The 14,271-nt window shown below is 41.8% G+C and overlaps 1 protein-coding gene across 2 annotated transcripts in view; it reads left to right on the top strand.

Annotated features, from left to right (window-relative positions):
• CUX1 (cut like homeobox 1) overlaps window positions 1–14,271 on the top strand; it is a gene marked incomplete at both ends in the record, with an annotated part of 226,106 nt that overhangs the window by 133,969 nt on the left and 77,866 nt on the right. For both annotated transcript variants that reach the window (XM_079545066.1, XM_079545065.1), the window contains one exon: window positions 9,864–9,912. In XM_079545066.1, coding sequence (XP_079401192.1) covers window positions 9,864–9,912 — 49 coding nt within the window. The remainder of the gene's footprint in view (window positions 1–9,863; window positions 9,913–14,271) is intronic.

The raw sequence follows: 14,271 nt of genomic DNA on the forward strand, positions 1-14,271 counted from the left end.
TCCTTCAGGGTTCAAAATACATCATTCCCTTAAAAAGGAATGACACCTAGGATGCCTCCAGTTAAGGTATCTGATTTTGGGTACGTGGTCTGCTGTAACTCCATCAGTAAAAATAAGTAAATGTTGCAGGTGCTTCATTTCCAAAATCACGTCATGTCTGTTATTGTTACTGTTAGGCATTTGAAGAAACAATTATGAAACAGCTTATGCAAGTTGCAGAGCAGCACAGGTAATCAGTTACTGCTCTTTAAGGATGTTTTCATTTTGTATTCATTACACTTTTTTTTTTTTTTTTCAAGCAGAAGCAAAACTGGCAATTTCTGCCATGGTACAGTGGGAGCAGAGCAGAACAGCCAGCCATAGCACTGCAGGAGCACAGCTTTCAGCCCCGCTTCCCAAGGAAACAGAGCTTCCATGGCTTTGTGATCTGCATTACTGCCAACCTGCTGGGTGCTCAGCGTGCAGTTGGTCAGCTAACCTCCTAAATTAACTTGTGATTGACTTCAGTGGAAATTAACAGCATTAAAGATCCCCAGGACAGGGAGCTCTGGTGTCTCCGGTAGGAATTGGGAGCGGGTAGGAAAGACAGACAGATCAGCTATGTGAGTGGAGGGCTGCACCTGGAGAGCAGCAGCTGCTCTGTGCACTTGTTGATTGAGCAGCCATGTCCATGTTGCTGGAAAGCATCCATAATCCGTACTGCATTTGTGAGCAGGGAGGGGAGGAGATGATATTTAGGAGACAAGGGAGTGACCTAGAAATATTGTAGGAAGATGTAGCACCGGGGGGCAGCGACACAGCACAGATGGGACAGCTGATACTGTTACAATAGATACTGTCCAAACAACGCTATAGGAACAATCGATAGGAAACGGTGCTTTATTTGTGTTTAGGCTTATGGGAGAATGTGCTATTTTAGCCACTGACTCAGCTCTGTGCAGGGCATCACCAGGAACAGCGTGCAGGATTTCAGGGTGTCAGGTAAAACTCTTGCCCTACTGAATCTCATTTTGCAACGGTGCTGATTTGTTGCTTTCTATTGAGGATTTTGCTCGTTGTAGGAATCCTGTAGATCAAATCATGAAAATGCACGAGAATGCATGCAGCTTCACTTCAGAGGCCATTCCTTGTTCTCTTCCATCAGGCCAATGCAAATCACCTTTTTGGATCAAGCCAGTATTGACCAAGTCTTGTAAAATATTGCACTAATGATAGCTGGTCTGTTTAATTCTTTAACAAATTAACTGACATTGAAAGCTCTGTGAATAGATTGCAGAAATGGCCAAGTCCTGGCAATAGGAATAGACAGCTGGTGAGCAGGAGTGGACCTGGAGCTTTAGAAGTCCCACTGATTTGCTGGACATGTTCTGGAAGTTGGTGACGTTCATGGCAGATGGGAAGGTGTTCAGGTTTGTGAGCCTAGGAGCAGATCGGATTGAGTTGCCATTAAGAAAGCAGCCACTTCCCAAAATGGCTTGCAGAGGATGGTTTCAATTAGGGTTTCTCCAGGTGTGGAGTAAGTGGGCAAGAAAGGGGTCCTTTGCGTTGTCCAGCATGAGATGCACTTTCCTCCTGCTTCCAGTGGGACCAAGAAGAAGCAAGGGGATGGAAAAGATGGAGAACAGTGAGGAACTGGCTTTGTTCATGAGGAGAGCAGATTTGTCATGTAGGACCTCTACAGCTCATGTTTGAGTCTTTGGGAAATAATGATTTTCTTATCAAATCAAACTGCAGAGCGTGCCCAAAAGAACCGGAATGAGTACAATGCAAGGACCAGAAGGTTTAATAACGATGTCATCTTCATGTGATTAATAAGACTGCTGATTTCCCACATCTTATCAGCCGACTGTAACTCTGCTTTGTATATTTGTTATCTCCATTTTCTGTTGTAGTGTGGGTAGATAAATAAAATACCACGGAGGCAACAGGAAACAAAACAAAAGTAATCAAACATGTTTATCACTAGAGCATTAAAATGGCTGCTCTGGCAGACACCAGATGAATTATGCAATACATAACTTAATTCTCTGGGCCACAGATGTTTCATTTTTCCTGCAAGAAGATGATTGAACCTTGAATGACAGTTTCAGGCAGTCTTTGATTGCTCTGTGGGTCACATGCTTGATATGACCTGCATTTGAGTTGCTTTCTACATGCTGTTGCTTTATAAAACATGTAAAATTGACATCATGTTGGCTGCTCAAGGCCAAGTCAGGAGTAATTCCATGCTTTTGATATGCTTTGTGTGTGAGTGAAACGGGGGGAAGGATGCCTGTGTTTAAATTCTGATGTGTTATTGAATCAACTGGAGTCAGGAGGGGGAATTGCAGCAGGCTCTTTCAATTTGTGATAGGAGGCACTAGGAAATACAGAGTTTGTCATATCTGTGTCATCTTGTATTGTTAGAAAATCTTTAGAGCTGTAGTATTGCACCAGGCAGTGACTCCTGCTGCCCAGGGCACAGCGCAGTGCAGATTGGCAGTGGTGGAGAGGGCAGGTAGGAATGTTGGTTAGTCTAAATCAGCACCTCTGAGCACGAATGTGCCTCACGTTCTGAACCTGGAGATTGTGTTCCTCACCTTGAGGACTTCATCCTGTAAATTTGATGGATTTGTACTGATTTTGGTGCAGCACGTCAATCTCAGTGTATGTGCCTCTAGGTACTAATGCAGGCAGTATTCAGGTGTAAATACATCCAGAATTAAGCATCCAAAAGGTCTCATTTTCTCCACAGCTTCTGAAGGCAGGTCCAAATGTTTGCTCCAGAGCTGCACTGCTGAGCTGCCTCTCCTTGCCTGCTGGCATTAGAACCTGCAAGAGGACGAGCCCTCACCTCTCACCTGAGGTCTGAGGCTTCTCATCCACTCCCACAGAAGCTGGAAACTGATTTTTAGATGAGACTGAGCAAGGCCATTTGTTTCTGCAGGTTTCAGGTGCAGACATAATCTCATGCTGCAGCAGCCCTCTTTGAACTCCTCTATGAGCCAAAGGATCCTTACCAGCAATGTGGTGGGAGGGAACACGCAATAATCTGAATCGGGACACTCCTGATTCCTGCTTTTAACGTTACTCATCAGGCTCTGTGGGGTAGAGCAGAAATACTTAATGAAGTAGGGCATGAGCCTAGGAGGAAAAAGGATGGATGGCATTTCTTTTCTGGTGTCCCTTTCTGTAACAGGCAGTGCGATGGCTGGGCACACAGCACAAAGAGGAGCTGTTGCTGTCGAGAGAAAACCAAAATGATCCTTGAATGAGGATGTTTAAAGGGAGGAATGAGCCCTAGGGGAGTTCAGCATTCATGTTGGCTGTGGTACAACATTTATAAATACATAAGAAAATATGATTGTCACTGAATTAAAAAGTGCACCATCTATTTATAGGCTGGGCTAGTCCTTAATCAGCGCGCCTTCGCTCTTCTTCATTCCAGCTGCTGACGTTCAGCATTCCTTGGTGTGCAGTGTGTGCTGAGGTCACGTGCTGTAAAACTATGGGACTCTGAGATTCCAGGAGCTGACATTTTCCTGTTATATATAACTTTTTTTTTTCTCTTTGTATTTTATTAGTTAGTGTCATTCATACCAGTTTCTCTCTGTAAAAAATGATTAATCAAACACTGCTGATCTTTAGAAACTCTGCTCCCTGTTGTATCACTGCAGCGATGCTGATTTCTGTGTACTTTTGGCTGCCCCAAAAGTGATACCTCTTCTTTTATTATAACAAAGTGCTTACAGGTTTTCTTAGAAAACAATGTATCTACAGACTCAAAGAGCTTTTATTCTACAGGGGCTTATTTTATTTCCTTCTAGCAATCAAGAGTGTTTTGCATTGTCCAAATACTGTACGGTATCTTGAGCTTTAGAAACTTTTGTATAAACTTTTCTTTTATCTCCGTCAATATTTGATGATTGCTTGACATCTTTCAAGCACCTGAGACATGATTTGTTTGGAGGTTATACCTGCAGCCGATGGGAAGGCAACTCACAGCACTAGCGTGGTGTGTTTAATGAGAAGTGTTTGCATGAGATTTCGTTTATTTCTCAGCTTCAATCTGTATGCAGTGCACTGCGTTGCTGCAGGGCTTCCAGTGAGGGGGGAAACGTGACTTAATTTCCAAAAAACCAAAAACCTGGGAAGTTAGGTTTGAGTCTCCCTCCCTTTTCCTGGGGGAAGAATTTGATTCAGTGTGGGATGACAGCCTGGAGGAGTCTGGACAACGTCCACTGGACAGTTAACTGTTCCCCTGATGAATCCTGATGACGTTCTGTGTAATCGCCAGAGCACCTGAAACCACCATTTCTTTGATCTCTCAATTTAAAGCCTTCAGTGTTTCACTGCTAAGCAGAGAGAGGATTTTTTCTTCAATTGAGTTCCTAGGAAAGGAAACACCCAATTCATTACTAAAGTTGGTGGATTTATGAATCCCTGAACAGAGAAATTCTTTTACGAGAGGCCCGGATTTATATGACTTTGGAAAAAGGATTATCTGATCTGAAGATCCTTAGAGGGTTGCTGTGAAAGAAAATATTAACCTATAGCTCTTGCAATTTGAAAAGTAGATTTGAGAACTCAGTACTAAAACGTGTGTGAGTTCTTGCCTTTGGACATGCTGCACAGTTAGCTGAAATAAAACGTTTCTTCATTTGTACAGCCTTTGTGCCTTCCACTTCTGGAGGTGCTGTTAGCAATAAATGTGGATTTATCTAATGTGGGTGTTTATTGCGTTAGAATCATCATGAATTCAAAAAATGCCTGCATTGCATGTGCAGCAGTATTCATAAAGTGTGAGATGTATAGGATTGGCAGTGGGTTTGCATTGCCTTCTGCCAGAGACATGGTAAGGTGTTAGGTGTGTTGTGTCCCTTGTGAGTTGGTCCTGGAAATGGAGGAATCCGGCCCAGCATGCTCCATTAGTGGGCACCAAGGAGCAGGAGTTAGATGGGGGAACCTGCCAGCAGAGTTCAGGAAGAATCTTGAGTTTGGGTAGGAAACCAAAAGCAAGCTCAAAGCAAATCAAAACGGAGTGTTCCAATGAAGGATTTGTGCCCTGAGTGAATGCCGTCATCGTTGGACTGCAGGCAATTGTGACGTTGTTCAGTGATTCTAAATTACCTCTTTGACCCCGGAATTTTTCCTCGTAGAAATTGCATTGAAACTTGAAAAAATACAGCACACTGCAGTTTTCTTCTGACCCTCCCTAAAACTTCCCAGTTGCTCTTGCACTAGCACCGTGCTGGCTGCAGTGCTTCTCATTTGGAGAGGGTAAGCTGATTCTGTCAAATGCTACGTAATTCTGCTGAATTGTGCTCCATGGTGATCACAGGTACATAGCAGCTGTAGGATTTTTCTTTCTTTTTTATTAAACATTAATGCATAGTAGTTGGGAATGTGTGCTTTCAGTTTGAAATGGACTGCATAAACATTACAGTAATTAGAAGGCTTTGAGAAGCCCTCTGGCTCCCTGTACCGTTTGCTCTGACCAGGAAACTTCCACCTTTCTTAAGAGAAGAAATCTGTGGGAAAAGATGTTGTTTGTTTTTTGCCAAACCAAAACATGAATCTGCCCCGCTAGTGAAGTTTCTTGGCCACGCCATTGACTGCAATTTCAAAAGTGTCATTTGTGTTTTTCAGTTCTTCCATCTATAAAGAATCCAACAGCAGTTTCCTTCAAGGTTCAGTAGGTTCGAATGTTTGGGGGCTGCAGCCACAAGGTTTGGCAAAGCGCTCACTTGTCATGTTAATAAAAAAGGAATTGTTTCTGCCTCTTTAAGCTAGTATCTAAATGAAGGAGTCGGATCAACTGGATTTTAATCATAAAGTCTGCATTCTTCTTGCTTGCAAGTGAATAGCTTCATGGTGTTCAGGGTTTTCATCTGATTTATTTAGAGGAAGAAACTGAGCTGCATCCATTTTACCAGCACTTGAATTTGCTTGCTTGTTATGCTGTTCAAACCTAATCAGTTCGCTTGAGCTTAGAAAGAAAATTGAACCTTTCTGCATTTTTTTTACTTCCCATAAGAATTGAGTGGTGTTTTTTGAACTCCTGAAGTTGTGTTTGTTCTGGGTGGGTTGGGTGATTTTGTTTTTTGGTTTTTTTTTTTTTTAGATGATGTGTTTTGAGGGCTCTTTCATAAAGGGTAAAAGTTTACTCCTTGTGAAATCCATAGCTTCTAATGCATTTTACTTTTCACTTGAAACGCAGCTGCAAGAGAGGAAATAGCAGGTATCACAGTCTGTGGTCGTGCCATTTCGGTAGTTGGGATTCTTTTTATTTCTTCTGTTTGCTCTGTAGCTCCACATGCTTGACCTGAAAATGTGATTTGCTAAATTCTTTAGGCTAAAAGTGCCACAACATAGAACAAACTATAACAGCCTGAGCACACGGTCATTTCTGCTGTAACAAAGAGATTATAAAGAATTTGATCAAATTAATGATTATACTATCTTGGAACTTAGGACAGAAAACAGCTTTTACCACTCTTTTTTGTTATCTGTTTCAATGTTAAGAAAGTATCAACCTTGACAAACCCTGGTTAAAGCAGGCATTTATCCTGACCACCGTGTTGCGGAAATCTGCTCTAAAAGACCATAAACACCAGTTTATTTCACTAATGGCTTCTCTTGCTGCTAATCACCCTCATTCTCTGTATTCACACAAAAAAGGAACTCTGTTTTCTGTTGTTCTCCTTGCCTGTAGCTCTTGGGATGGTGGGCTGTGTGTAGGCCTTTACAAGGGGCCAAGTCACCTTTGCTTCAGGGGTTAATAAGGTTAAAAGTAAAACCGTGCAATTTGTGACTCTTCAGAGTGAGTTTAGTGCTCTTGGAATGGCTTTGGTCAGAAATGCAGGATCAGGTTTGTTAAACCCAGCCACTGTTCTCTGCAAGGTTCCCATCAGATTTGCAGTGAAAACTTGCAGGACAGGATGCCATCAGCACTGGGTCATGGGCTTTTAGCTGTCAAAAAATTCCACTGAAATCAGAAGGTCTGAAAGTGAGCAAATCTAGTGGATGGTGAATGCATCAAAACTGGCCTGTGTGGGCCCAATTCAGTGAGCCAGAGTGGGATTTCCTTGTGCCTCGCAGGTTTGAGTTCAACACGGTGCTTTGTAAACAATAAATCAATGAAAGTTGTTTCTGTGAGTGCATAAAAGGGGTGAGAACTGTAATTTATTTTATAATAAATACTATTGCTGAGCAAACAGCAAATGTAGCTGTTAGAGACTTTTCTCAAATAAGTGATTTTACACTGCTGAGTGCCAGCTACCAATGTGGGAGTTGAGCTTTTAAAATGAAAAGACTGAATTCCTTTTGAAGGCTCTTCTGAATGCTGTTGACACTTGTGCATGTAAAGAATACAGAGTAATTTAATTCATTACTTTGCTTGAAGATAACATTTACGGTTGCAGCATTAACCTTGGTAGGTGTGCAGGCTGCTAGGATGGAGATTCTCAGCTGGGAATTTGTGAGGATGGAATATAATCCTTGTGGAGGTGTGTGGGGAAGGCTGGGTAGGGTGGATGTGGGGGGAAAAGGGCTTCAGGACCAGCCCTGTGTGTGGCTGCAAGGACAAAGGGACGCTTTTGCCCTCGGCTACAGTTTGACACTGCACCAGACTCGGTCAGAATTATCTGTGCATGAGGAAGGGCAGAACTGTCATTTTTATGGCATGCTGTATCCTTGGTTGCTTTTTTTTTTTTTTGTAATTGACTGCGTATACCAGTGCTGTAATAGAGCTCTTAAATCGTGACCCCAGCCAAAACAGCATACAAAGACTGGCACTGCTACTTGTGTCTGCTGTAAAGACCCCACTGTAAAGGCACACCTTAGGGCAGCGCTGTGCCTCTGCTTCTCCAGGATCTGGGGCTCGGTTTTCCTCGTTCCCTTTGCAGCTGTACGCATTAGTATTTCTTCATGTTGCTAGAATGTGCATCAATCCAGAATGTTCTTGGCTTTCGCAACCCTTGGCTTCAGGCACTCACTGCTGTGACCTCTACAGGTGGCTGAGGGTCCTGTGGTGGGCCCAGATGCCCGCACACACTTCTTTTCTGCATCAGAGCCTTTTTCTTTCCTCTGCAGCCAGCCCTCTCTCTCGGCTGGACTGAAGAATGGCCCTTCCTCTGCAAAAGCAAAGCACTTTTCTTCTCTTGGCCTGGTTTTTTTGTGCTCTGCTCTTAGGCTCTAGAGCCTTTCAGACCTTTGGCTGATACTTGATACCAGCGCTCCCTTATCTGGAGGAAAAGGAGGGATTTTATGGCTCTTTGAGCCCGGAAAGAAGTGAGCAGAATCAGCATCCTCTGGAGCTGCAGCCCTGTGTTGCAGAGGGATGCTCAGGCGCTGCTCCGGGAGCCGTGTGACACAATCCAGACATCTTTTACTGGCTCCGTATAACCTGAGGCATTCACACATAAATTCAACCTGAATACATAAGCTTATATAGAGAGGATCCTTAAACTATCCCAACTAAAAATATTTGTAAAATGCTGGGAAACTTTTTGCAATGCATTTGGATGCTCTCTTCCCCGTTACGAATGCGTGCTGGGGTCACTTGCACGTCTGTGCAGACATCTGAGATGTGATTTCCATATGTGGGTTAACAGGATGGAGGAGTTCTTTTGGGCCTGGAGCCTGAACAAAAAATACTGCTTCACAGCTAGGCTAAAGAGATGAAAGATGTTACTGTAGGTTTACCTGAACATGTCTGGGTCTCCTGGTTAGACCCTGAATGCTCTGAGTCCTTATTTGCCCAGAAAGCTGTTGTTCGACTCATTAAATAATATCTATTAATTCAGAACATCTTGTGCATGGTTTCTTTCCAGTGTAAGGACACACTGGCTTCTTCTGCATGAGAAAATACATATTCATCTATTTTCCATTATGGTCCAAAAGGTTTTTCAAAGGGCTGTTCGTGTTGCCCCCACCTTAAGACTGTGTTGAAAAAATAATTTTCTATTTGTTTATTTTTTTATTACCTATTGTAATCTTCTACTGCATTTCCCAAATGCAGCCATATGGCCCAGAGATGAGACAGGCAAAGTGTCTAGAAGTACTATGTCTTCATATGTTGATGCAGAGCATTCTTTTAGCAGTGCCCTTTTGCTGGTACTTTCACAGTTGATTGTATGATGGAAGTATTTGCCCATGATTTAGTATGGTGATAGAATTTATTGCTTAATTATTATATCCATTTGTGTGAGCCAATCTTAGAAATGCTGGAGTTTTTAAGGGGTTTTTAAGGAATGGTAGCTGGCACTTAACACACGTGTACCTGATGGGTCCATTTTTCCTTAACGGTTTTGCTTTCAACCCTTTGAGTTTCCTACCCAAATTTGTAAAGTGCATTAAGAGCCAAAGTCTGAATTTAGTTCCTTAAATTTCTTCCAAAAAACTCTTTCTCTATACTTGAAATTTCTGACTCTATTTGACTTTTTCTGGCAGAAGAGCCAAGCAGAAGAGTAACACACTGTGCCTGTAGGGTCTCCACATATGCAGGCAGTTGACTGAAGACTCTTTGGCTTCTTCATAATAATCATTTTTGAAGCACTCTTACATCTACGAGAGGTGACACAGCTATTCTGCAGGAGGTTTGGGAATAAGATGTAATAAATATGCTCAGATATCAGGGTGACGCTTCGTTGGAAAACTGGAACAGACAAAAGATTTGGAGATTTACAAACCAATCCACAGAGCTGAAATCCAACAGGATTTTACCAGCCAAAAGCTTAGCTGCTCAGTCTTTATGCTCTGTGCCCTTTAAAAAAATTAAAATTGGTGTTGTTTGTATGAATGTCACAGTTGTACAATGCATGAACTCGTATTGCAAGTATTCTTCGTGTGATAACAGAACCTCTGCTCTCTTGTTCTCCCAGGGCTGATGAAATCGAGATGATCATGACAGACCTTGAAAGAGCAAATCAGGTAGGATTTAAAATTAGTTTCTCACATTCTAAGTATGACTTTGATTTATTTTTTTTCCTTCCTCTTTAGAATTTCATGACAGTTCTTTTATATGCAATTAACAGTCATAACTGCACAGTAAGAAAGTACTTAAATTTAGAGAGGAATTCAGGTCTTTGGGAATAGTCTCAATTCCATACACGGAGTGGCTGTGTAAGGTGATGAGGAAGATGCGTGTGGACATGCAGATTCCCAGGTGGTGTATGAAACAGGTAATGGTTTCATGGAGAGAAACGTCAGCCAGGCATTTCTTTGTCAGTGAGCTTCATTAATCCATCTGTCAGGTAAGATCAGAGATTGCAGATCATAAGTTGCTCAGGTCATGAGTTTATAATCCAATTTAAACGTACGCAAGAGCAGCTTGCATTCAGTTGCACAGAAGGGGGGATGCGCAGTGGTGAGCTGGGAGGAGGATTGTCCCCTTTCAGATAAATAAACCAGTCATGAATCTCAGCCTCGGTCCTATTCCCAACCACAGTCTGCGTGATGTCTTGTTACACGGGACTGGATAATCACAGCAAGTGCATTGTTTTTTATATTAGTTCTATATACACTGGAAAGATGTTAATAAAGTAGAAGGCAGATTTGTAAGTTGTTGGTTTGATGATATAGTCAGTGAAGGAAAATTGGGTTTTGCACAGTGGGTTTTTAGTTCTGTCAGAGAACTTTTGTAGACAGCATTAAATATTTATGGAAGTGCTAGTAATTATTTGAAAATCCATAGACTTTCTAAAATTATGTAGGTTGTAAAAGATGTTTTGGTAGAATTATTTTGTAATTCTTGCGAAGGCAGTTTGTCTTTCAAAGTTGTAGCAGTTATTTACCCAGTAGGTTTGTTCTTCAAGTAGAAAAGTTGTTGTAATTAAGGAACAGGTATTTCTTATTTCCTGCTTGCCACACTAAAATGGAAGATACCCAGTTACATAAAAATGCTGGCAGTATTTTCCTATCTTACTGCAACAAACTTGCAGTGTTTTTTTTCAGAAGTTACTTGGATTTTTTTTATGTCACCGTTTATAACCTCTTATGTGCATGATCCTTACTGTGGTTATAATTAAGCAGACTCTGGGTCTGTACATAAACAGTGTGCAGTTCCATGAGGTGCTGTCATGCAGCAGAGGTGATTCTGTCTCTTTCCTCTTCCCCCCCCACTTCTCCCCACTCGAGGCAGCCATGGTCCTTTCCCCCCAAAAATCACCCTTTGCAGTTGGAAATATTCCATGAAAAACACGGAGCTCACTTACTGCAGAAGAGCAGGAATTTGGGGTGAGGGGACCAAGTTTGTTTTGGTTTTGTGAGTTTGGGAGTTGGTGCAGCTCAGCAAAGCATGGGACAAGGAGGGACAGGAGGAGATTGTGACCTCAGGGCAAGGAGGGAAGGGGAAGTGTTGATTAGCAGACCATCCCTGTAGTAATAGTGCAGTGCTTTATCTTTGTAAGACACTTCTACAAATGATAACATTACAAATGAGGAATCTTTGTAGCAGCCTCGCTTTACAGTTGGAAAAAAAGCTGGAAGAAATTAAATCAAGTGCACAGACCAAAAAGTGAGTTTGCATCAGGCTGAAGTGTTACAATTGCAGAAACAAGTACTTAACATAATTATCTATTTAATAGTTAAATTAACATTTCCTTTTAATGTTTCAGTAAGTACTTATTCCCTATTATTATGGCTACCTTTAAAGAGTAATGCTCAGCATGACTTCTACTTTGAGGCTAAATAGATTGCCTTGCTGATTTTGATGCAGTGTTTTGCTGTTCTGGAATTAACACTGACCCAAACTCAGCTGGGATTCAGAGGAGAAATGTACAGAACTGCAAAATGCTTGTGACAAAAATGAGAAATATTTTTAAGTGCCAGGTACTTCTTCAGGTTTCCGTGTTCTGTGTGATGGAAGCCAGGGGATCAGAGTGGATGTAATTCCCACCTTCTTGTTCTGTTGAATAGAGCATGGCTGCTGCATGAACCACTCTCCTCCATCTTTAGACTCTATTACCTCTCTTCTCCCACTGTTTTTTCTTCATTTGGATCCTTAAATTGTTTCATGCAGGAGTTTTATTGGCTTGTTTGTGTGTTATCACAGCACTCTCATTTCCCAGAAGAAATTACTAGATCATAGACATAATGACCTTTAAATACTTTGCAATGTTCTGCTTAGAAAGAAAAAGAGGTGGGACCGAGTGACCACAAAATTCAGTTTGTCTTCATCAACTCCAGGCATAAATGGAGCTTTGTCCCCAGCTGTACCTCTGATCAAAGAGGAGCAGCTCTAAATCCCTGGCCTGAAGGAGCAAGCTGCCTGCTGGGGCTGAGGAGCACGGGGTGGCTGCCCTGATGCTGCAGGTAGCGATGTGGGGGCAGCACAGCTGCTCAGATGACAGCTTTCCATCAGCTGCTAATCCAGGCACTCAGTGTGGGTAATCCAAGACCTTGAGTGGTGTTTTGCAGCTGAGATGGTCTCGCTCAGGCTGGCAAAGCTCAGAGAGGGTAACTGAAGTATTGCAGCTTGCCTTGTTTTGGACAGACGTGTTCTGGCAGGAGCGTGGATGTCACTGGTGGTCTGCTTTAACCTCTTGAGAGATGTAAATCAATACAGAAAAGGACAAGATTAGTGCATAAAAGTGGCAGATTCTACTGTATCTCCCTTAAGAGCAGTGATGACATGGCTCCTAACAGGGAGGTGTAGCAGGGGTGTAGGTGCTGAAGGTTTGCATCCAGCAGCCCCCTCGTGTTGAGCAGTAGGATGCTGCTGCACCATCTGCACAGCAGCAGCAGAGCTGTGGGCAGCAGCAGCTGGGTGTGCGTGAGCTCTCTTTCTCTCACAGTCCCTGAGGTTGTACAACTTGGGCCCATAAGAGATTGAAGTCAGAATATAACAAAATGCAGGAGGCATTGCTTATTTCCACGTTACAATCCAACCAGCTCGATGGTGAAAATAACCTGAGAGTTCACCCTCACATTTCCATGAAGATTTAATAATCCTGTAGATTGAGGAAGGGACTCATTTTATTAAGATTTCATTTTGCACAATAAATCACTGCATATTTTCTGATATGCTACGAAGTATAATAATAAATAATTAAAGCAAAACTACCCTTACTTGTCAAAATAAATGATTTATCATAGTTTGGGATATAGCATCTTTGAATTTTTTATTGTTTGATTCCCAGAATATTACCATTTCCAATCAGTGAAGTTAATGAAGCTCCAGTGTGCTTTTCTGTGTGTACAACAGTTACAGTTACATGAATGTATATTTTGTGTAAATATTTACGGTTAGTCCTGTTCTGTACCTTTTCAAGTTTACACCTTTCTCGTAAGTGTTTATGGCAGTAAGTCACAAATATTTGGGATGACGAATTTATTCAAATGAGTTATCCTTCTGTTTCTGTATTTTATCTGGCAACCCAAAGTCATGCAGTTGTGCATGGGAAGCGCTGAGGCTTCTGTTCAAAACCATCCCTCGCGTGTTGCAAAAACAGAAACACGTTGGAGTGTTTCATTTAAGAAGAAGAGGGAGGAGAAGGCTCCATGTAAGCTTTTAGCATTGAGGCTAGGTTTGTCGTTTCATGGCATCGATGTGTCTACATCTGCTGGCTTTGTACACTCCCTTCTCATTGTTAAGAAAAGAAAGGAAGTGCTTTTTCACTTCTGAAAGATAAAGAGAACGACTTCAGCTAGGCTTGGTTGACACTCGATGATTATATTTTAATCTTTAGGAGGAAATAGACTTGAAAGGTCTCCGATAAAGGTGTCCATAGACTTTGAGAGTAATAATAGAAAAGTACATAGGATTTTTTTTCCTGCAGACTGTATTGCAAAAGCTATAGAAAAGTAATTAAACCTGTTTTATTCTTCTGTATCTATGCCATGTTATCCCTTTGGAAAAAGCAAAGCGTTTCCATTGGTTTTCTTCCCATCTTTGCAGTGCTGAATGCATTCCCAGATTTCTTCGGCTTATTTTTCCGAGGGAAAGAAAATAAAATATAGAAACTTCTGTTATCAATAAAACAACAAAACAACAGCTCCTTCTCAAACACATCGCCACTTATGAAAGAATCTGGACTAGGTCAGTCCTGTGTATCCCAAGGAAGTGCAGTGTTAGATTTTCAGATCTACAAAGCAAGGGCTAATAAGTTTTAACACTTTTTGTGTCAAACTACCACTGAAATAAATAAAGCAGTGTGTGCTGTTGAAGTACAAACAAAGCCTCACTTGGTCATCATAGCAAGAAAGCTCTTCTCAGGTACTTTTATTTTCTATGTCATTGGTTACAGTACCTTCCTATCTCTAGCACATCACATTGGAAAAAGGTTTGAA

The sequence above is a fragment of the Tetrao urogallus genome, assembly GCF_951394365.1.
Source record: "Tetrao urogallus genome assembly, chromosome: 20".
Classification (NCBI taxonomy): Eukaryota; Metazoa; Chordata; class Aves; order Galliformes; family Phasianidae; genus Tetrao; species Tetrao urogallus.